This window comes from Trachinotus anak, unplaced genomic scaffold, assembly GCF_046630095.1.
Source record: "Trachinotus anak isolate AG129_WGS33_773 ecotype Australia unplaced genomic scaffold, CSIRO_AGI_Tana_v1 ptg000005l, whole genome shotgun sequence".
NCBI classification, from domain to species: domain Eukaryota; kingdom Metazoa; phylum Chordata; class Actinopteri; order Carangiformes; family Carangidae; genus Trachinotus; species Trachinotus anak.
The window spans coordinates 3,812,087-3,835,131 of NW_027273856.1; the positions used below are offsets into that span (position 1 = coordinate 3,812,087).

The following is a 23,045-nucleotide window of genomic DNA, read 5'->3' on the forward strand; positions in this document are numbered from 1 at the left end:
AAATAAAACTACTTGTGGCTGACAGCTGAAATAAGCTTTTAGTATCTTGCCTTGGGTGCAGCTACTGGACAATGAATTGTTCTAAATAACAGTAATTGTAAAGAAGGGGCGACAGATTTTTGCAGCAGGTATTTAGATATACAGCTCAGTTACAGTAATCAAGACTGTTCAGGAGACCATCCTTTCTTGATACAGTAACTCACTTCTCTTTTTTCTGTCTCAGCTCCTTTAAACGCAGAAAACTTCAGATCAACAGGACAAGATGAGACCAGTATCACTCTGCAGTGGAACAAAGTGAACAACAACGTCAGCTTTATTCTCCAGTTTAATGGTACAGAGATAAACATCACTGCACCAGATGGAGATGGACCAGTAACTCACACAGTCTCATCTCTCACTGCTGGAACCAAATACACATTCACTCTCTTCTCTGTGTTTGAGAACATCAGAAGCAGTGGAGTGAACATCACTGCAGTTACTGGTGAGACATTTAATTTCATTACTGTGTTATGAACCAAACATAGAGGTCTTGTATTAGCATTGTACATAGGACAACTTTTTAGATGATCGAAGACTTGTTGAAATGTGTGTAACATAGATATAATTCTAGTTATCTGAGGGTTCAGGTATGAATTTGCTGATCAATACCATTTATAAGTTGCCATTTCTAAGAAAAGCCATCATAGCAAGCAGAAAAACAAGCAGTTAGCAGCAGCAGTGGATTAAATAAAACTACTTGTGGCTGACAGCTGGAATAATCTTTTAGTATCTTGCCTTGGGCACAGCTACTGGACAATGAATTGTTCTAAATAACAGTAATTGTAAAGAAGGGGCAACAGGTTGTTGCAGCAGGTATTTAGATATACAGCTCAGTTACAGTAATCAAGACTGTTCAGGAGACCATCCTTTCTTGACACAGTAACTCACTTCTCTTTTTTCTGTCTCAGCTCCTTTAAATGCAGAAAACTTCAGATCAACAGGACAAGATGAGACCAGCATCACTCTGCAGTGGAACAAAGTGAATAATAATGTCAGCTTTATTCTCCAATTTAATGGTACAGAGATAAACATCACTGCACCAGATGGAGATGGACCAGTAACTCACACAGTCTCATCTCTCACTGCTGGAACCAAATACACATTCACTCTCTTCTCTGTGTTTGAGAACATCAGAAGCAGTGGAGTGAACATCACTGCAGTTACTGGTGAGACATTTAATTTCATTACTGTGTTACGAACCAAACATAAAGGTCTCGTATTAGCATTGTACATAAGGCAACTTTTTAGATGATTGAAGACTTGTTGAAATGTGTGTAACATATATATAATTCTAGTTATCTGAGGGTTCAGTTATTAATTTACTTGTCAATACCACTTATTAGTAGCCTTTGCTCATAGAAGCCATAACTGCAAGTCGCAAAACAAGCAGTTAGCAGCAATGGATCAAATTGAACCACTTTTGGCTGAGAGCTGGTGATATTTTTTGATATCTTGTCTTGGGTGCAATTATTGGACAATAAATTGTATTTACTAACAGTTATACTAAGGAAGGAGCAACAGATGGATTCACAGGAATTTAAATATACAGCTCTGTTACAGGAGTCAAGACTGTTCTGAAGACACTCCTTTCTTGATAGAGTAACTCACTTCTCTTTTTTCTGTCTCAGCTCCTCCAAATGCAGGAAACTTCAGATCAACAGGACAAGATGAGACCAGTATCACTCTGCAGTGGAACAAAGTGAACAACAACATCAGCTTTATTCACCAGTTTAATGGTACAGAGATAAACATCACTGCACCAGATGGAGATGGACCAGTAACTCACACAGTCTCATCTCTCACTGCTGGAACCAAATACACATTCACTCTCTTCTCTGTGTTTGAGAACATCAGAAGCAGTGGAGTGAACATCACTGCAGTTACTGGTGAGACATTTAATTTCATTACTGTGTTATGAACCAAACATAGAGGTCTTGTATTAGCATTGTACATAGGACAACTTTTTAGATGATCGAAGACTTGTTGAAATGTGTGTAACATAGATATAATTCTAGTTATCTGAGGGTTCAGGTATGAATTTGCTGATCAATACCATTTATAAGTTGCCATTTCTAAGAAAAGCCATCATAGCAAGCAGAAAAACAAGCAGTTAGCAGCAGCAGTGGATTAAATAAAACTACTTGTGGCTGACAGCTGGAATAATCTTTTAGTATCTTGCCTTGGGCACAGCTACTGGACAATGAATTGTTCTAAATAACAGTAATTGTAAAGAAGGGGCAACAGGTTGTTGCAGCAGGTATTTAGATATACAGCTCAGTTACAGTAATCAAGACTGTTCAGGAGACCATCCTTTCTTGACACAGTAACTCACTTCTCTTTTTTCTGTCTCAGCTCCTTTAAATGCAGAAAACTTCAGATCAACAGGACAAGATGAGACCAGCATCACTCTGCAGTGGAACAAAGTGAATAATAATGTCAGCTTTATTCTCCAATTTAATGGTACAGAGATAAACATCACTGCACCAGATGGAGATGGACCAGTAACTCACACAGTCTCATCTCTCACTGCTGGAACCAAATACACATTCACTCTCTTCTCTGTGTTTGAGAACATCAGAAGCAGTGGAGTGAACATCACTGCAGTTACTGGTGAGACATTTAATTTCATTACTGTGTTACGAACCAAACATAAAGGTCTCGTATTAGCATTGTACATAAGGCAACTTTTTAGATGATTGAAGACTTGTTGAAATGTGTGTAACATATATATAATTCTAGTTATCTGAGGGTTCAGTTATTAATTTACTTGTCAATACCACTTATTAGTAGCCTTTGCTCATAGAAGCCATAACTGCAAGTCGCAAAACAAGCAGTTAGCAGCAATGGATCAAATTGAACCACTTTTGGCTGAGAGCTGGTGATATTTTTTGATATCTTGTCTTGGGTGCAATTATTGGACAATAAATTGTATTTACTAACAGTTATACTAAGGAAGGAGCAACAGATGGATTCACAGGAATTTAAATATACAGCTCTGTTACAGGAGTCAAGACTGTTCTGAAGACACTCCTTTCTTGATAGAGTAACTCACTTCTCTTTTTTCTGTCTCAGCTCCTCCAAATGCAGGAAACTTCAGATCAACAGGACAAGATGAGACCAGTATCACTCTGCAGTGGAACAAAGTGAACAACAACATCAGCTTTATTCACCAGTTTAATGGTACAGAGATAAACATCACTGCACCAGATGGAGATGGACCAGTAACTCACACAGTCTCATCTCTCACTGCTGGAACCAAATACACATTCACTCTCTTGTCTGTGTTTGAGAACGTCAGAAGCAGTGGAGTAAACATCACTGCAGTTACTGGTGAGACATTTAATTTCATTACTGTGTTATGAACCAAACATAAAGGTCTTGTATTCGCATTGTACATAGGGCAACTTTTTAGATGATTGAAGACTTGTTGAAATGTGTGTAACATAGATATAGTTCTAGTTATCTACGGGTTCAGGTATTAATTTGTTGGTCAATACCAGTTATAAGTAGCCTTTGCTCATAGAAGCCATAACTGCAAGTAGCAAAACAGGCAGTTAGCAGCAATGGATCAAATTGAACCACTTTTGGCTGAGAGCTGGTGATATTTTTTGATATCTTTTCTTGGGTGCAGCTATTGGACAATAAACTGTATTTACTAACAGTTATACTAAGGACGGAGCAACAGATGGATTCAACAGGAATTTTAATATACAGCTCTGTTACAGGAGTCAAGACTGTTCTGAAGACACTCCTTTCTTGATACAGTAACTCACTTCTCTTTTCCTCTCTCAGCTCCTCCAAATGCAGGAAACTTCATATCAACAGGACAAGATGAGACCAGTATCACTCTGCAGTGGAACAAAGTGAACAACAACGTCAGCTTTATTCTCCAGTTCAATGATACAGAGATAAACATCACTGCACCAGATGGAGATGGACCAGGAACTCACACAGTCTCATCTCTCACTGCTGGAACCAAATACACATTCACTCTCTTCTCTGTGTTTGAGAACGTCAGAAGCAGTGGAGTGAACATCACTGCAGTTACTGGTGAGACATTTAATTTCATTACTGTGTTATGAACCAAACACATAGGTCTTGTATTACCATTGTACATCAGGCAACTTTTTAGATAATAGAAGATTTGTTCAAATGTGTGTATCACAGAAATTATTCTAGTTATCTACGGGTTCAGGTATGAATTTGCTGATCAATACCATTTATAAGTTGCCATTTCTAAGAAAAGCCATCATAGCAAGCAGAAAAACAAGCAGTTAGCAGCAGCAGTGGATTAAATAAAACTACTTGTGGCTGACAGCTGGAATAATCTTTTAGTATCTTGCCTTGGGCGCAGCTACTGGACAATGAATTGTTCTAAATAACAGTAATTGTTAAGAAGGGGCAACAGGTTGTTGCAGCAGGTATTTAGATATACAGCTCAGGAGACCATCCTTTCTTGACACAGTAACTCACTTCTCTTTTTTCTGTCTCAGCTCCTTTAAACGCAGAAAACTTCAGATCAACAGGACAAGATGAGACCAGTATCACTCTGCAGTGGAACAAAGTGAACAACAACGTCAGCTTTATTCTCCAGTTTAATGGTACAGAGATAAACATCACTGCACCAGATGGAGATGGACCAGTAACTCACACAGTCTCATCTCTCACTGCTGGAACCAAATACACATTCACTCTCTTCTCTGTGTTTGAGAACGTTAGAAGCAGTGGAGTAAACATCACTGCAGTTACTGGTGAGACATTTGACTTATCGTGTGTGTGTATGTTCCTTTCCGTTCAGATGATGAAATTTGCATTTGAATGGCTAGTGTATTTTAGAAGTTATTTGCATTGAAATAATAGCCACTAGTGACTGTAAGTTATCATCAGCAAATCCAGTTTTGAACCCGATGTGGTTGAAAGTTAATCAATTTTCTCTTTGCAATGTGAGCAGCTAATCGTGCTTAACTGCAGATAGTAATCATTCAATTTTCACATACAAAAATCTTTCCCCTTCCTCTTTCATGTACTTTAGAGTTTCCCTTCAGTTTCATGCTACCTTTCCTTGTTCCTGGTTTACTTATCAGCGCCACATGACCTTACCTTTTGTTTCTTTGTTACGTAACGTAAAAATGTAAAGTATGTTTCATTTTAATGTCAGATTTTATATAATGCAACTATTATACAGTATATAGACATTTACTTATCATATTTAAAATATACATTTATTTGAGCATATTTTTTCTTCCATTTTCCAAAAATGATTCCACCTGCTACAACAAAAGGGCCTCGTAAGTATATGCATTTTTTTACATTGATTTCATAGTCCTGAGCCTTTGCTTTGAGTACCCAATTAATACATGTATTCTCCTCATCTTGATTATAATCTATTTCCTCACAACTTTACTACTACTACTATATTTATCTTGTGTTTCATGATGTTATGTATCTCATATATTCACTCTACCTTGTGCTAAAACAAGCACTAGGCAAATATTCCTTGTGTGTCTACAAAACCAAAGAATAAACACCTACTTTACAATTTCATAAATACATTAAGTTTGATTTATATATGATTTATTTAATGTTCTAGAATTATACAAATTACAAAGTAGTTAAGTTTTTTGGTCTGTTTCATTAATTTTTTTAGCATCATTGTTAAATATAAATATGGTAAAGCTATTTTATTAATTATTATATTTAATACTCATAACTAATCGTATAATCTAATTTAAGTACAGTATTAATCATTATTATATTTTATGAATACATTAATCATTTTCATTTTGTGAATAATTTTCTGTAACATTGTGCATTTATGTCAACAGATTATGTTGTTGGATTAAACATCAAATTAAAGTCATTTATTCAGCTGTCAAACTCAGACATGGAGAGTGCATTGGCGGAGGTGAGACTAATGTCATGTCTAGTTTGTATTCACTTTTGATTCAAATTATTTTGTATAGTATTAACATTTTTCTGTTTTGTGTGTGTTTCTAGCTCTTCAGTCGATATGGATTGTCACCACAGTTGTTGAACCTGAAGGTTCAGTCTGTTGAGACATGAGACCAGTGAAGGAAAGACAAGTGGAGATGGTTCTGCAAAGCAAAAACAGTTTTGTTTTTTTTTAAATGTTATTTGGAGTTTTCACATTTTGAATTACTTTCCTTGAAGTGAATGGAAGAAGAAAATGATGGGAAATCCATTTTATCAGATGAAATGCAGTCTGACCTATTTAGAGAATTTTATTAAAATAACCCTAACCCAAATTTATACTTTAACAGTATATGCACTACTAATAAGCTTATCATCCTTTTTTGCATTTACTGTGCAAAACATCAACATACTATTAACAATGTATACTGCTAGTAAATGATACAGTTTTTGCTGCATTGAAACTGCAACTTTAGAATGTACTGCCAATAAAAGTTAAAGAAAGAGGAAGTAAATGTTTTTCTAAAATTTTTTGTTTTTGTTTTTTTGTTTCACTGCCATTCACAACAAATTATCAAGATATAATAGAGCTTCCATTTCCTTTATGCACTGCGCTATCCTTATGTGACATTTTTCAAATAATTTTATGCACCTTCACTTTATGTACGCCATGTAGGTGTAACAGTTGCTGGCATCATTCTCAGAACAAACACATAGCACTGCACTTACCTTATCTTTTCTGCAATTGTCAAGTCATCCTTGCTCCAAAAGTGTTCATAACTGTGTGTTTCTCAATTTGTCATCTTGCAATAGTGTTAAGATTGTATTGTTACAGTATTGTGCTAATGTGTGTGAATATACATTTTATGTTTCTGTAAATTTGAAATAAAGAGCATAACCTGAGTGGGAAAGTGATAAAAGTGACTGAGCTTAATTTGGGTACTTCTTTTTTTCTTGCAGTTCATTTCAAAACAGTGCAAACACAATACTATTATATATAACAATACAATGAAATACTACACAATACAAACCCAGTGAGGCAGCTGATTTAGACAGTACCCTCCCACCTTTGAACAACATGGTGGTTATAAAGCTGGAGGGGAAAAAAATCGCGGAGGGAGTGGTAACAGAAAAACAAGGAGGACTTTGGCTGTGCAGTCCCAGTCTTTGCCTTTGCTACCTCAGAGGTTCACATTGAGCAACAAGGTAGGATCGAGAAAAACTAACAGGTGGGTATGTTTAAGCATTTTGTTAAACAAATACAATAATTTCAATGATGTCTTGTGCCAGGCAGGTAAAGTAAGAGGGATTAACATCTAAAGCCATTAGCCTTCTCTTGATGGGGTGTGCTGTGAATTATGGGAGAGTGGTACAGTAAAACACTTGCAGAATGATGAATAACACTGTTTAGAAAGGAGCATGCATGTTACTGTTTGGATTTTATTATCAGTGTATTCAGTCAGCGATTGAAGCTGAATTTAGAGTGAGTTGCTGAGAGTGAGTGAGAAGCTGAATCATTAACATGCAGTTGGACTTTGGTCCGTGGGTGGCTGTGAATTGTTTAAAGTTAATGATAAGGAAGTTCAGGTGTTTCTGGCTGTACAAAAAAGTGATTATAGTGCCCGCATTAAAAACAAAAGCTGAGGAAAATTCTGTGGTCTATACTTTTTACAGTGATTGGTAATGTTACTACAACACATTTTCTCTGTGACTCAGTGATTAATTTCTTATTCATAATCAGTTAATACTGATCCTCTTTCTTAATTTTTCAGGTCATGGCTTCTCCCAGCATTCTCCTCTCAGACGTGCAGTTTCAGTGTTGCATCTGTCGGGATGTTTTCTCTGAGCCAGTCTCCATCCCCTGTGGTCACAGCTTCTGCTTCACCTGCATCACATCACACTGGGACAGCAGCCTTTCCATCAGCTGTCCTAATTGTCAGACAGTCTTTGAGGGCCGCCCCGAGCTTTGTGAAAACTATTTTGCCAAGGAAATGTCAGAGCAGATCCGAGCAAGAAAGCAGAACAACAGCATATCAGGAAAAACCATACTTTGTGATGTGTGTGTCGAGAAGCAAGCAAAGGCCTTGAAGTCCTGCCTCATATGTCTGACCTCATACTGTGAGAGTCACCTGGAGCCTCACTTGAGAGTTGCCACCTTGAAGATTCACAAGCTGATTGAACCTATTGCAATGCTGGAAAACCGCATGTGTAAAAGGCACCAAAGGCTCCTGGAGCTGTACTGCAGAAGTGACCAGACGTGTGTGTGTGTGCTGTGCACTGAGACCGACCACCGCTGTCACGACACCGTCCCAGTGGAGCGAGAGAGTCAGGAGAAGAAGGTGAACTCCCCATAATTTCAATCATCTCTTCAAATTCTTTGGCAGCTTTGGACTTTGATTCGAGTCTTAGTTTTAATTCCGGTTGTATTGTTCAGGCTCAGATGAAAAGGATCGAGGCTGATGTTCAGCAGATGATCCAGGACAGGCTGCGGAAGGTGGAGGAGATCAAACTCTCTGTGGAGCTCAGCAAAGTGAGTTGATATAAGATCATTGGATGTTTCTGTAGGAAAGCTGGGCCATTTAAACAGCAGTGTAGAATGTATAAGAATGGGGGAAAAGCATATGATTCACATTATTTTCATACTCATCAAACCATTCAGAGACCCCTGGTTCCTTCTCTGTGGGGGTATCGCCATCCTTTTCCTCCATTCATTCTTCAGGTTCTTCCTTTAATTTGTCATTCGTAATATAATGGAGTCCAAAAGTTCCCATTCAATTTTTAAAGAAAGAACCTGAAGAATGAATGGAGAAACAGGATGGCTCTAACTAATACATCCCTTTACTTTTTGTATCCTTCTTTCCTTTCAATGTCTCCAGCAAAACTCAAAGAGGGACATTAGTGAAAGCATGGAGGTCTTCTCCATTCTGATTCGCTCCATAGAGAGAAGTCAGGCTGAGCTGGTGGACATGATCCAGAAGAAGCAGGCAGCAGCAGAACAGAGGGCAGAGAGGCTCATCACAGAGCTGGAGCTGGAAATTACTGGGCTGGAGAGGAAGAGAAGTGAGATGGTGCAGCTTTCTCACTCTGAGGACCACCTCCATTTTCTGCAGGTCAGGAGTCGACTCACAGCAAGACAGATGAGCAGTCAGAGTAATTATCATCATTAGCCTGATACTTGAAGTTGAATGGGAGAAGGATTATTTGTCAGTCATCATGTTAAATGTGGTTGTCATACAGAGAGAAAGCCATAGTTTCCAGAGAGCATTATGAAGAAAATGATTCTCAAAGTGGAGTTTGCTAGTTAGTAGAAAGCCATTGCTTTCCACATTCTCTAATTATTTTATCTTTATTCCCAGCTCATGAGATATTGTCTGGTCTCATCTCTGCTTTAAAGCCATTTCTCTCTTTTTGGTTTATTTTTTCAGAGGTTTCCAGCTCTGAGTTCTCCTCCATCTGCCAAAACCTGCTCTGACATCATCGTCCATTCACAAACATGTTTGGGGGCTGTAAGGAGAGCTGTGGCCAAAACTGAAGAGCAGCTCCAGCTGGCTTTGAAAAAGCTTTCCATTCAAGGTCAACACTCCTCTGGACTACACCCCACTAATACTACTACCCACTCTATGTAACAAAACAGCACCTTTAAACAAATTTCATTGATCACAACTGGAAAACATGAATGCTGTTTGTCTCATTGGGCTCTTATGTTTTAATGAACTTACAGAGCAGGAGAAGATGCAGCAGTATGCAGGTACAGTTTGACTTAGACAGCAAAACAAAGAATCTCACCTCTTTCCGCATCTGTCACTGTCTTTGTTACATCTTTTGTCCTGTTTCTTAACAAAACAAGTGTCAAAACAGTCAATAAAATAAGAAAATATTGTAGAAATCCAAATGTAAAGGAAATCTGACACATTAGTTACAATCAAATCTGAAAAGATTTAGAATAAATTTAATCCAAAACCCAAAGATATTTAGTTTAGAACAAACAGCAAGTTTAGTTTACAGCAGCAAATCCTCACATTTTAGAAGATGGAACCTGTGATTTATTTGGCATTTTTGCTTGATTAATTACTAGAGCAATTAACTGATGACCAAAATCTTGCCAATTAATTCTCAATTAATTCAATTGAATAATTGATTAATAGATGATTTGTTTCTGATCTGATGGGGTTAACTGTAGAGGATTATGAAGTTTAAGTTTCATATAAACTGTGTCTGTCCTCCAGCTGATGTTCATCTGGACCCTGCGACTGCCAACCCATGGCTGGTTCTATCAAAGGACGGGAGACAGGTCTGGGATGGAGATGTTGAACAGAACCTGGTGGACATACCAGAGCGTTTTGACACGGCACCATGTGTCCTCGCCACCCAGGTAAATAAAGATGTGGTTAGTACAGAATGTGTTTCACACTCTGAGAAAGGAACACAGAGTGATCTGAAGTGCTCTTGCTATGCAGGGTTTCACCACAGGGAGGCACTACTGGGAGGTGGATGTGGGAGACAAGACAGCATGGGACTTGGGTGTAGCTCAACAGTCGGTCAGCAGGAAAGGTCTGGTGACACTGTGCCCAGAGGACGGCTATTGGACTGTTTGTCTGAGGAAGGGCAGTGAGTACCGGGCATGTGCAGGACAGGCACAGCTGCTGTGTCTCTCTCAGAGGCCTCAGGTTGTTGGGGTGTTTTTGGATTACGAGGATGGGACAGTGGCCTTTTATGATGCAGAGGCCCAGTCACACATCTACACTTTTACTCAGTTCCAATTCACTGAGGCCATGTTTCCCTTTTTTAACCCAGAAATGAGTGACGGGGGCAACAACAGATCACCATTGACTATCCGCCCTGTCAGTGGAGTCAATGGGGCCGGAGATTTAGATGATATTACAATATGGATGTGAAATGTATACTCAGTGTCTGTTTTTACTGAAGTTTGTTTTTATTTAAAACAGCGTAAAACATCATTCTGTATCATCTCAAACATTTGTGGTTTAATGACTTTCAAACACTGTCTTCTGAAATATTTTGTACACAGATACAATTAATTATGTTTTTCATCGCCATTTGATGTTTCATTTCCAGCAGTAACTACTTTCACCCATGGATGAATCATATATATCCTATTTCCAACTTCCTCCCTCAATAAACTTCGAGCTGTTGTATCTGCTTACCTCTTCTGCTCCTTATTCATCATCTCTTCACTTGTGCTCTCTTAAAAACAAACAAACAAAAACAACACCTTAAGCAAAGACGTGACTCTTTCAAATAATATCTGTCCATAGCCATTACAGGCTGCAGGCTAGATTGTACAGCCTGACAGTTGGTAATGAGATTAGCACAGAGACAAGATTAGCCTCAAGGCAGATGGAGCATTGAGATAGACTTCAAGATTTCGTCCTGAGAGGAGGAATTATACATACGCAATGTACACACAGGTATGTCACTGAACTAAATGCATGCACATAAACTCAGTCATTGCAAGTAATCATTTAACACTGTTGGTATTTGGTGAAAAAATTTCAACCAGGAAACATGTCTGCAAAGACTGAGCTACAAGTGGCTGTGAGAGAAGAGAGAAGGGAGGAAGGGATGAAGAGGGATTAAAACTGATATCATCCAAGCACAGGGCGGAGACACACATCTAGAGAGCCTACAGATTACAATGGACACCAGGCTAAAGCAGGAACACTACACATTTCGTTAGTAGAGGTAAACTGACTTTAGATGGCTAGCTAACAAGGGTAAGTCAAATATTTAGCTAATGTAGTTTTCAGTGTTGATGTGTGATACTGTAGGAGGGAATATCAAAATGTCACACTGTCCAATCTGTGTCATTCCTACTGTTAATCACTTACTGTACATTAGTGTAGACCGTGAAACAGCTAAATGCCAAAAGATGTAATTAAAAATAAAAATATAGTAAAGCTAAAACTGTTGGGGATGATGCATTTAGGTAGTGCTGTGTGCCATTTTGACAACTGTGTTTAAAAGCTCATTTCTGTGTGCATGTAATGTAAAGCATGGAGGTTGGATCTACATTAATCCCCACAGTGAAGCAAGTGATAAAATATAGAATTAATTCACTATAATGTTAAAAACTGGGAATGGATTTATATTTTAAGGCTCTGTAATTACTCAAATGTAATGTGTAAATGTATGGTCAGAAGGCTGAATTATAGTTTTCTCTGTGTTGTTCCTCAGTCATAAGAATCTTTAATAAAATAATTTTTCATCCACATTCCAGTTTGTCAGTTCACCTGGATGGAAGCCAGTAAACCAGCAGTCGACATCAGTGTCGTTAGTTTGCTGTTGTGACTTTTCAAAGACTGGAGCTTTCTGATTGGCTGAGTCGGAGTGCAGAGGTGCGATGTCACCAGTTGTGGATGAGACAGCTGGGGATCTCCCAGTAAGGGATGTGGGGCTGATGAAGGCTGGGCTCATGCCAACTCTCCCAGGTGTGTGTGTGTGTGTGTGTGTGTGTGTGTGTGTGTGTGTGCGCGCACAATGGTCTATGATATGTGTATATGTATATTTATGTAACGCATAATCAAATTCCCTATGTATTAACAACAGAGATCATAGGCAAAGTAAACAAAAGATGGTGGGTCTTTATTCAGTGATAGCTGGCTGGCTAAAAAGACTGGGCTTTTATTGGTTAAAATCCTCATTGTTTTAGTTGGGCTTTCATTTTATTTATTTTATTTAAACATGAAATGTCAGGAACTCATTTTGATGGTATAGCCATGTTTTTGGAATAATTTTAGGAGACCATCAATGTAGTCATATCCTCTGCTGTCACTTACATTATCTTATTAATCTATGAGGTTTTCTGTGGAAAATTGATATAATCTTACTTCATAATTTGTCATAGTTTTGCCAATATCATCAACAAAATCATTATGACTTGTAACATTTGAATATTAACCAACATAGATAACGTAGATGTTTTAGCACAGAGTAACAGAGCCGACAGTCTTATGGAGACATAAATTATCTTTGCATCCTCATCAAGATAAGATTAGAATTACAGTAACCTTTATCTTTGAGTTAAGATTAAGAATAGACATGAATGGTAAGAGTGGGGGTTTGTTTTGTAGGTGTTTGAGAATTCAGCAATTAAAGGGAAATTGTTTACATTTGTGTGTCTGTAAATACAACTTTTGTAAATGTTGCCTTCCTGCTGTTTTTCCCCAGATACTCTACGTGATGTGAAACCATGGAAGAAGCATCACATCATGAAGACTAAAGGTATAACCACTTAACAAAACTCAGATTTTCAGACCATAAATGGAAAGCATACAAAAGTGCCTTTCCTACTAATATACAAACAATTGTCTCTGCATCAAACACACAAAGAAAAAAAGTACTTTTCTGTACTTATGGCTGCTTCTCTCTCTCTCCAGTGGATCCTCAGCGCCTGTTTCGGTTTCCCAGAGAGCACCTTGAGGACCTGTGTTTGCGACTGCAGGAGGAAAACAGTGTGCTGAGGCAACACACGCGAACACAGGAGCAGAGGCTACGCAGGTAACACACATTAACATAGAAACCTTGATACATACTGTAATGACTGTACCTAACACTAGCCATCTGGGCCAACGAGAGCACAACCATGGCATCTCATGTAGTAGGGTTGCTCATATTTCTTGCAGCACTAGGATATGATTTAAAGAGATATATGATAAGACAAAGGCTGTAATAAGGCTGATTTAGCTCCTCCTCCTTGCCCCAGGATGTCCACCAGACTGATGCGTCTTCGTCAGGCCCGTCCTGGGTCCAGTGGTGTGAAGGAGAGGGACATGGAGGAAACCATACAGGAGCTGGAGGCTTGTGTGGCTATGCTGGAGAGCCAGAAAGGGGTGCTACAGAACAAACTCAGCCTGGCCAAGCAGCATATTATGGACCTGGGCGGACGCACACCATACAGGTTCAGCAAAGGTGTGTGCTGTGACAAATATCAAGCATGTGACTATTGCTTCCTCTTCCATCTCTGACTTTCCCCCTCTCTCCTTCTTCTTGACAGGTAAAAGTATGGAGGTAGAGGGTGCAGTCAGGAGGGCAGCCCAGACAGCCCCACCCCGCTATGGCCCCACGATGGAAGACAACAGGGCAGAGATGGAGAGACTGTAAGTTTCTAGTGTGTAATGTATTAGTTGACCAAAACAAATGCAAAATGTTCAGGTCCATGATTAAATATCTGTCTATGGATCATTACAATACTTCCATAAAATTTCAGAGTGCAGTTTCTCTCATCACCAGTGTCCTGCCAAAGCCTCAGACTGCTTTTCTTCTGATTACACACTTGTCAGCTCCTGTCCACACAGGACAAGAAAAAACTGAAAATGACCATCCCATAATTCTCCCTTCTTCCCACTAACTTTGTGTTTCCTCTGTCCCAAACTGCCTCGTCCCTCCACCTTGACCTCACCACCTCCCCCATCCAGCAGGTCCAGTTTGACAGAGCAGGTGAGGGTGGCAGAGCTGGAGCTGAATGCCCAGTCCCTCAGAGACACACTGAGAGAGAAGGAGAAAGAGATAGAAGGAACCGTGAGAGAGATGAGGAAGCATCAGGCCGACAGACACAGGTGGCTGCAGCAGAGATATTACTGCTAGTACTATTACTGCCACTTCTACTTGTGGTACTGAAGTTTCTGAAGTAGATTTATAAAACTTAATTTGTGCAAAAGTAAAATATCAATGACGTACCTTTTCATCTTCATTGTAGTGGTCTTTCTACCAGTGGCCACTCTCACTGCAGCTACTGCTACAACTTGGACAAAAACAATGTAAATAAAAGATTTCATTTCTTTGTATTTTATTTTCCTGTCAGAATAACTATCAGAGAGAATGTGGATCTGATTCGTCTACAAAAGCAGCTGTCAGACAAGAGCACTGCCCTGAGAGTTACACAGGAGAAGTTCAAGGACCTGCAAGAAGTAAGATTTCTGTCAGCCATTTATTCTGCACAGGAGTCATTTATTCCCAAGTTAATTTATTAGTGTATTACTGAAAAGATTAAGTTACAAAAGATAAATAGTTTTATCTAGTTTCTTTTTTTCTTTCTTTCTTTCTTTCTTTCTTTCTTTCTTTCTTTCTTTCTTTCTTTCTTTCTGTCTGTCTTTCTTTCTTTCTTTCTTTCTTTCCAGGCATATGAGAATCAGCTAGAAGAGGTAAAAACCTTGGCACAAACAATGATCAGTGAATATGTTACTACATGAGTTAGGACTCATAGATTAGTTATTGGTCCTATATTTATTTTGACTGTGTAATGTTTTTACCCCAGAGTCAGAGGTCACTGAGGGAAAGTCAGGGAGCTCTGCTAGAGAAAGTGGAGGAGCTGACTCAACAGCTGAAGCAGGAGAGACAGAGAGCGCTGGCACTGGAGGGACAACTTACCTCTGCTACCCTGTCTCTACAGACCCTGGATAAGGTACTGCATCTGTATCTGCAAGTATAGATTCCAACTAAGAGACACAACCCCAGATGACAGAGCGCTGCAGTCATTTCATTATGAAAGACTAGAGATCATGTAGCAATTATTAATTTAATTCTTTTTATTTCAGCTACAGGAGAGGATATCAGACCTGGAGGGAGAGAGGGATCTGATAAAAGATAACTATGACACTCTACTAGAGAGGTAAGAGTTAAGGTCTTCCTGCAAAACAATCTCTAAGATGTAATGGACCACATCAATCATGAGGCTATATACAGATGAGATGCTTACTTCTCTGGAAAATTGAGATAAAGATTGCAGGTTGATTTAAAAAGGGCAATATGTGCAATATAGATCATAACACATTGCATGTTGTTATCACGTTTGTTTATACTTGCCTGTTCTCTTTCCTAGTACTTTATCTGGCCAAAGCACCCATGATGGCCATGTGGAAAGACACAGCAAAGTGGACCAGAGGAGTGAGGGTGTGGGGGAAAACGTAAGCAGGCTGGATATCCAGAGACTGGAGGAGATACTGAAAGCAGAGAGGGAGCAGAGAGGCAGACTGGAACTGGACAAAGAGAAACTGAGACATGAGAAGGAGATGTTAGAGGAGCAGAGAGACCGAGAAAGAGGTAGGAGTCTCAGCATGGTGGTGCTACATCTGCTGCAGCTTGAAGAAACAAACTGATTTGGATTCAGTTTTGAAAACACCTGTCTTCTGCTACAAAAAGCAAATAGATTCCCTAAACAGAAACATAAAACAACAAATAAATGTACAATCTAATTTATTCATTTTTGTGTCCTGTGTTGTTTTCTTAAGAGTTTTCTGTGATGATGAAAGACAAACGGGAGCATCTAGAGCGGGAGGTTCTCCAGCACAGAGAGCAGGTCTCTGCTCTGCAGGAAAGACTGGACTCTGTCACCAAGGTCAGAGATGGTATAGTCCTGAACAGCTGTTTCACACATCTGTCTGTGTGTTTTGGCACATATCCTGACACAGTTTTCATCCTCTCATTTTCCTCTATCCCAGGAGTTTGACATGAGTGTTGAGGAGCTCAGTGAAACTCTAGTGCAGATCAAGGTTTGTACTCTCCCGTAGCTCACTGCTTTAAAGGACTGAAATTACTTTTTAACCTTGTGTCATGCTCTCTCTCCAATCACAGGCGTTTAGGATCCAGCAGGAGAGCAGGGAGGGTCTGCGTTTCCTCTGGGCTGATGGGAAGGTGGAGGATATGCCCCGTGAGCTGGTAAATATCCAGGCATCGCACGCTGAGACCGTGCTGGAGTTACAGAAAACCAGAAACCTTCTACTGCTGGAGCACCAAATCAGTAAAGACCTGCAGGTACATGCACATAGACACAAAACACATTTCAATTAGGAGAGATTCGATTAAAGGAGAGACTCGTAAAGTAATGAGATCATATTTATTTGACATAGTGTGCACAATAGGGGAAGCCAAATCAGATGAAAACTGGCGGTGAAAGGGGTGAAGGTGACACTGAAATGACAGGAATGAGGTGATTGGCTCACAGAGAATCTGATTAACTGAAAGAGTGAAAAAAGAGTTGAAAGCATGAACACAGAGAAGCATGTGTAAATAAAAGAAGTAAGCATGAAGATAGTCTTCCTGATTGAAATGTCATTTAGCTTTATTTGTCAAATGCAAATGAGGCTGAATTGCAGTAAGTACTGATACTGTTGAGACTGCCATCATCAACTTTCTCTCTGTTTGTTCTTCTTCCCATTTTAACCCCAAGGAAGAGTTGAACACAGTCAGCCAGAGGATGGAGAGAGAGAGGGAGGAGAGCAGGAGGAGGATGGCAGAGAAAGACAAACTTTTATCAAAAAGAGCTCTTCAGATCAACACTTTGCAAGGTATGAACAACGGTAACAGCAAAGGCGAGATCATATATATGAAGTTCAGGATGAAATATGTGTGTTTTCACAAAGTTATTCATTGTTAGTCATTGATTGGTATGCAGGAACTAATGTGTTCTCGTTTGTTTAACACAGCTGGGCCGCATTAGTGAAAAATGTTTATTTGTGTCTTTGTATTCAAAAGCCCAGTTGAAAGAGTTAGCATACAGCCCCAGAAACTATAAACGGACCATACCAATACAGTACACCTGGCCAGCTGGAGATCAGGAGGTGGTACAGCCCATTGAAGACGACATGTCTTTTTCTCAACTGCGAGCCGGAGAGTCACTGTTGGAGATCCACCTTAAGGTGAAAACTCAGACCTTGTATCCAAACTATTGTTTTATCCTGAATATTCCACACAAGTCCCCCAGGAAGCTGATATCTACTGTTTTCACACCTCCAGGCTGCCACCTTCACCCCAGCAGGGTTACGGATTATGGGCAGGATCCGTGCTGGAGCGCACAGTGGTGAGGACATCGTGACCTTCTGCACCTACAGCCTCCTGGACTTTGAGGTGCACTCCACTCCTCTTGTTTCTGGCAGTCAGCCCAACTACGGCTTCACGTCCCGCTATGCTCTAACAGCCCGCGATCTGGGCAAGCTGGGAGGTCAAGGGTCAAGGGTCAGAGTTGAGCTCCACCAGGCAGTGGGAGGGGTCAGATTTGTGACACATGGAAGTGGGCAGATGTCTCTCATGGGTGCCATGGAGAGAAGAGGGGAGCGTATCAGTGGACGAGTCAGTATCACAGGTAATTTCAGACATATAAACAGTAATGCAGAATTTGATGCATCTTCCCCTGCAAACAGTTTGTTAACATCTTTTATATAATATGAAAATACTGTAAACCTTAATAGCCTTTTTCTTACCTGTTTGGTAATCTCAAAATACAGGCATCAGCTCATGTCCAAAAAACATGTCTGTCTTTCTCTGTGTCTCTCCAAGGTCCTGAAGCTGAAATAGTCGGTGTTGTGGATTTCTGGGTGCGCCTCTTCCCTCCTGTGGAGCCTATGGACACTGAGGTAGAGAAACCAGCTGAAAGGAGAACAGTGACCCAGAGGAGTCCTGTGCAGATCTCTTATGGCTGGCAAGACAGAAGTCATGAGGTAAGACGGAGACAAGTTCTAAGCAAAAAACATATTTTTTCACTTATCTTTAATTGTATCTTGAAATACAAGTAGTTTTAGTTATGTTTGTGACATATTGTCATCTCTAGTCTTGTTACTGCATACAGTTCCCTTCCAAGGGACAAATAAAATTGTACTGATTTGTATTGGAATGTTACGGTATCTAAAATTCCCAGTACACCAAACCGAAACCATATGCATGGCTGGATAGCAATAAAAATTTTTTTTTTTTTTTAATTTTGGTGAAATTATTATTTAAACTAGTATGTTCTTCCTCAAAGCCTGTACAGGACCTGTTTATGACCTCATTTGTTTATTATGACAGGAGTTACACGACTATGGACGAGGGATCCCCAATGAGTTGGCGGTTATTTTGGAGCGCTGCGTGGGCCTTAATTCTCGCTGGCCAGGACTACTTCCTGATGCCTACCTGACCTACAGGTTCTACGACCTGCCGCCTCACGTGTCTCAAACAGTCCAGTGCACCGCTGACCCAGTGTTCAATGATACCACCAGCTACCCACTAGCAGTAACAGCTGATGTGCTGCACTACTTGAGGTATGGTGTATATTTTGGAGTTGAAGTTGCCCATAATATCAAAGTCTTGGCCCAAATTCATGAATATCATAAAAAAATATTAAAACATTCTTATCAGTTCTAAAGATGTTGCCAATTATTTTAATGTTATAGAATCCTTGTTTTTGCAAAATACTAAAAAGAGTCACCTCTGTCCAGGTCTAGTAGTCTTTGGGTGTATGTGTTCGATGACAGCGACGACCAGATACCACCAGCCTACCTGGCCAAGACCCCAGTCCCACTGCGAGCCCTGGCTACAGGCAGGGAGATCAGAGGTGAGGGAGAGAAAAAAATAGAAAAAATAATTACCAGTAAATGATTACAATATGTTGTTTTCACAGTTACATCAAATGATTAATTAAAACTTATAATTACAGACAAACTAAAGGGCTAGATTGAGCACTTTAAAGAGCCAGAGGAGCTGGACTTAAATGACCCACTCAGCAGTGCGGAAATGTTTCTCTCTGTCTCTGTCATAGGTGACTATGTTCTGAGGGATCCAGCCGGTGGACCTCGGGGCATGGTCAGGGTCATCATTAAATGGAAGTACCCTTTCCAATCGCCGGGGGATGACTTGCTGGGTAGACAGAGGAGACAGGATAGACCAATGGAAAGCACTGAGAGGGAGGAGAGGATAGGAGAAGAGGCTGAGGTGTCACAGAGGCCCGTAGCCAAGCCCAGAGTGAAGGTAAATTTTCATTCTGTTGTGTCAAAAATAACCTGTAATGCTATCCATGTATTTTATGTCCATTTGTCTAAAGAGTGTATGAACTGATAAATAGCAATGACAACCTTAACTGACCTTAAAAAAATATGTATTTCTAAGGTTCATTCAGTTAACTAACATTATTTCATGGGACTTCTGGGTGAAGAAGTCAACAAAAATGAATGTGTAAATGCTGAAATACATGTTCAAACATAAACCCAGTTCACTAGCTTGATTCCTGTTTTAATTTGCCTTTACCACAGACTCAGCTACTTGAGCCAAGAGAAACCAAAGCAGTGCAGAAAGAGACAAAAGCCTGGGTAAGGTTCAAGCACCTACAAAAGTAGTATATTCACAGCTGAACTGTGTGTTTTCGTGATTATTTGGTTTACTAGTGTAATCGTCTCTCCACAGCCTCAGCCTCCACCTGTCAAACAGAAAAGCTCACAGAACATAGGACCAGAGCAAAACGCCTCTGTGAAACCTGCAGCCACTCGTCAGTCCACAGCCAGGAAGAGATCCACTAAGAGGTCATCTGACCTTCACCAGGGCACACCCCATCTGACACCTGAGCCAAGACTAACCACGCCCTCTCATTTGCCAGCTAGAAAGTAAGTTGTTGATTTCTTTTTTTTCTTTTAAAATCCACTCAGGTATCTTGGAGTATTAAATTATTATGTTGAAGGACAAAAAAGGAAATTGGATTCTCATTTTAGCCAGCTGTCAAAAGATTTTAATTGTCAAAACGATTCACGTCAACCCAAAAATTAATTTTCACCTCTACTAAAAATGTTTGCAAAAATAATTAATATAAAATTCTGAAAAAATAATTAAAAATATTATGTAATCTTAAGATCTTCAGAGAGAACGTCTCCCAGACAATCACCAGCCACACAGTCAAGGAGAAGCTCTGCCAGCGATGCCAGGACTCAGGTAGGAGCTTATTCACTGTCTCTAAACGCATCTTAAAACAACAACTGGTAAAGTCATTTTCAGTTAAAACAGTGTTGTGGAAGGAGAATCAAGAGTAGAAGAGAGTAGAAATAAAAAGACACTGGTTGAAAACTGGCTGGTGCATATATGGGCTCGTGTCTCATTTCTTCTTCTCAGGACCTTCACTCTGTGGATCAGGTGTCAGAAGATGAAGAGGAGGAAGAAGAGGGGAGGAGTGAGAGCGGTAACTATTCACAAACACATAATAGGCCTATTAACACCTGCCTGTGAGTTTCTCTCAGTAATTTGAAACCTCACTCTGCCATTGTTTAAGTAAGCAGAACAAACATTATCTAATAAACCATTTGACCTTTAACCTTAACAAAATATTATTATACAAAATATGCATGGAGCACATCTGAAGCTGTCATATACTGGCAGCTATTTTCAGATTGTCAAATTTAAAATTAAATAAATAGAGTTGTCATGTTTTTTTTCCACTATACAGCTGCTGCAGGAGATAGTGAAGCCCCTGAGTCCTCAGAGTCAAGTTCCTCACAAAGTGACATAATCATCATTCCACCTAAACGGAAAATGAGAAAGGTACAATTAACTGAGTGAGTGAGAGAAACTGTATCAACAGAGAGAGAAAATTTAAGCATCTGTACGTCATCTGTACGTCTTTGGATCTAGTATAAATTTCATTTTAAATGAGCTGGTCAAAGTTGTGATATAAATAGATATATGAATATGGATAGATTTATAAATATAGATAGATTTATAAATGTGTCAGTCAGATGTTGGTGTGTTTCATCCGTTTATGAACTGGATTTTATCACATTCAGGGAAACAAGCTGAGAGTCGAGATTCTGTCCCTGGCGCTTGAACCATCCTCACACGTGGCGCTGGACAAGTCAGTGCAGCGTGTTTATGTAGAATATCGGCTGCTGGGCATCCCCATGGAGACAACGGAAACACCCATGTCCCTCCGCAAACCCACAAAAGGGGAGGAGGTTCACTACAACTTCACACGAGGTGAGAGTCTGTGAGCTTTTTATGTTTCTGTAAAGTCTCTTTTCGTGGCTCCTTTATATACCTCAAATCTCTCTCTTGTCTCTCTCAGTGATCTATGTGGATGGTTCACGGTCAGCTCCACTCAGACAGTATCTTTACACCATGCTGGAAGGCTCTGACCCCAACCAGGGCAGGTAGTATCATTTGGTTTTTTTTGTGTGCGTGTAATTTTACTCATTGTCTCTTCTCTTTATGGATGTTCATAGAAGCAAACCACAAAATTTAACATGTGTTTGTGTCCCATGGCAGGTTAAAGTTCACAGTAGTCAGTGAGCCGATGGACGATGATGAGGAGTGTGTGGATGTCGGACATGCTTTTCTGGACCTAAAAGAATTGCTGCTTACAGGAAATGATGTTATTGAACAACAGATCGACAGTAGGTATTGGTAGTGCATGATATGTTTTGTCTTTTTTTGCAAAAGAACAAGTGGAGAACAAAATAAAATCTTGCATGCTGTCCATTGCTTTATTAACATTGTTTCACTCCTCAGATCTTCATCAGGTAAAATTAATCAGGTGGAGTTCTGTCTTCTGTTCTCCAGTGATTATTCTTTGCTCTTACACACCTGTCACTTTCATCTACATTTTGTTTTTTGCATGCTATCGTTTGTTGACTTGTAATTTAATTATTAATGAAAACTCATAAGCAAAGCTGCTCTGTAAACTGTATAGATAGTGAAAACAAAGAGGTGTGCTTGGTACCATAGTATAATAATTTGCACAATGTTTTGTACAGTTATCAGATTCAGGCTGTAGCAGATGCCTTTACATTTTCCCGCCTGGATAATGTATAAAAATGTGGAGTTTTCTGAAGGTATTTCTTCCTCTGTGTTTCTGTTTCCTCCAGTCATGAGTATGGATGAAGACAAGGAGGTGATAGGAAATCTCAAAGTGTCTTTAGAAGCAGCAAAAGCTCTGACTGGGATATACCAGGAGTTTCACCAGAAAGATGAAACCAAGAAGGAAGATGAGACGGATGAAGAAGAGGAAGAAGAGGAGGAGGAGAAGGAGGAGAAGGAGGAGAAGGAGGAGAAGGAAGAAGAGGAGGAAGAGGAAGAAAAGAAAAAAGATCAGATGCAAGCGATAGATTATGATGATGACAGTGACTTCTAGTAAAAATAAAAAGTATGAGATGACCAGATAAGTTGTGTTCTGTATGAAACAGTTTTGAGCTGCTGTTTGTAGTCGCTTCTTCAACAAACAAATAAATAAAGTATGATTTTTTTGAAAGGCATTTATGGATTTTATACATTTGATGTCCAGTTCTCTGCGTCTCCCAATTCATCCTGAACATTGTTATCATATATCTCAC

General features: G+C 39.6%; 2 protein-coding genes across 5 annotated transcripts; both read left to right on the plus strand.

Annotated features, from left to right (window-relative positions):
* The first annotated feature begins 3,972 nt into the window (after positions 1-3,972).
* LOC139621383 (E3 ubiquitin-protein ligase TRIM39-like) lies at positions 3,973-11,130 on the plus strand. Of its 3 annotated transcripts, XM_071477860.1 has the most exons (9): positions 5,617-5,944; positions 6,037-7,199; positions 7,743-8,309; positions 8,405-8,500; positions 8,847-9,080; positions 9,396-9,543; positions 9,692-9,718; positions 10,197-10,342; positions 10,428-11,130. In XM_071477860.1, exons 3-9 carry the CDS (start codon positions 7,746-7,748, stop codon positions 10,863-10,865), a joined length of 1,653 nt encoding a protein of 550 aa, XP_071333961.1. In that variant the 5' UTR covers positions 5,617-5,944; positions 6,037-7,199; positions 7,743-7,745; the 3' UTR covers positions 10,866-11,130. The 3 variants fall into 3 exon arrangements, with proteins under 3 accessions (XP_071333962.1, XP_071333963.1, XP_071333961.1); XM_071477861.1 differs by lacking the exons at positions 5,617-5,944; positions 6,037-7,199 and adding an exon at positions 3,973-4,089; XM_071477862.1 differs by lacking the exons at positions 5,617-5,944; positions 6,037-7,199 and adding an exon at positions 4,670-4,790.
* Positions 11,131-11,267: 137 nt separating this feature from the next.
* Positions 11,268-22,967, plus strand: rpgrip1 (RPGR interacting protein 1). 2 transcript variants are annotated; one of them, XM_071477843.1, is made up of 31 exons: positions 11,268-11,705; positions 12,209-12,419; positions 13,159-13,212; positions 13,368-13,488; positions 13,694-13,899; positions 13,985-14,087; positions 14,406-14,546; positions 14,792-14,897; positions 15,108-15,131; positions 15,245-15,391; positions 15,525-15,598; positions 15,809-16,029; positions 16,218-16,324; positions 16,428-16,478; positions 16,561-16,740; positions 17,156-17,273; positions 17,461-17,624; positions 17,722-18,067; positions 18,262-18,422; positions 18,769-19,001; positions 19,179-19,294; positions 19,499-19,707; positions 19,989-20,045; positions 20,140-20,336; positions 20,580-20,658; positions 20,836-20,902; positions 21,167-21,261; positions 21,504-21,693; positions 21,782-21,866; positions 21,982-22,109; positions 22,581-22,967. In XM_071477843.1, the coding sequence occupies exons 2-31, from the start codon at positions 12,332-12,334 to the stop codon at positions 22,844-22,846; spliced, it is 4,134 nt and encodes a 1,377-aa protein (XP_071333944.1). In that variant the 5' UTR covers positions 11,268-11,705; positions 12,209-12,331; the 3' UTR covers positions 22,847-22,967. The 2 variants fall into 2 exon arrangements, with proteins under 2 accessions (XP_071333944.1, XP_071333945.1); XM_071477844.1 differs by having other exon boundaries at positions 19,995-20,045.
* Positions 22,968-23,045: the final 78 nt, after the last annotated feature.

What these genes read in the sequence shown, in the direction of transcription:
- LOC139621383 (XM_071477861.1), top strand. Translation starts at nt 7,746, where the DNA reads ATGGCTTCTCCCAGCATTCTCCTCTCAGACGTGCAGTTTCAGTGTTGC. An exon ending in GAAAAAGCTTTCCATTCAAG is followed by an intron (nt 9,544 to 9,691) that starts GTCAACACTCCT and finishes ATGAACTTACAG; the next exon opens with AGCAGGAGAAGATGCAGCAG. An exon ending in CATGTGTCCTCGCCACCCAG is followed by an intron (nt 10,343 to 10,427) that starts GTAAATAAAGAT and finishes CTTGCTATGCAG; the next exon opens with GGTTTCACCACAGGGAGGCA.
- rpgrip1 (XM_071477843.1), top strand. Translation starts at nt 12,332, where the DNA reads ATGTCACCAGTTGTGGATGAGACAGCTGGGGATCTCCCAGTAAGGGAT. An exon ending in CATCAGGCCGACAGACACAG is followed by an intron (nt 14,547 to 14,791) that starts GTGGCTGCAGCA and finishes TTTTCCTGTCAG; the next exon opens with AATAACTATCAGAGAGAATG. An exon ending in CTCTACAGACCCTGGATAAG is followed by an intron (nt 15,392 to 15,524) that starts GTACTGCATCTG and finishes TTTTTATTTCAG; the next exon opens with CTACAGGAGAGGATATCAGA.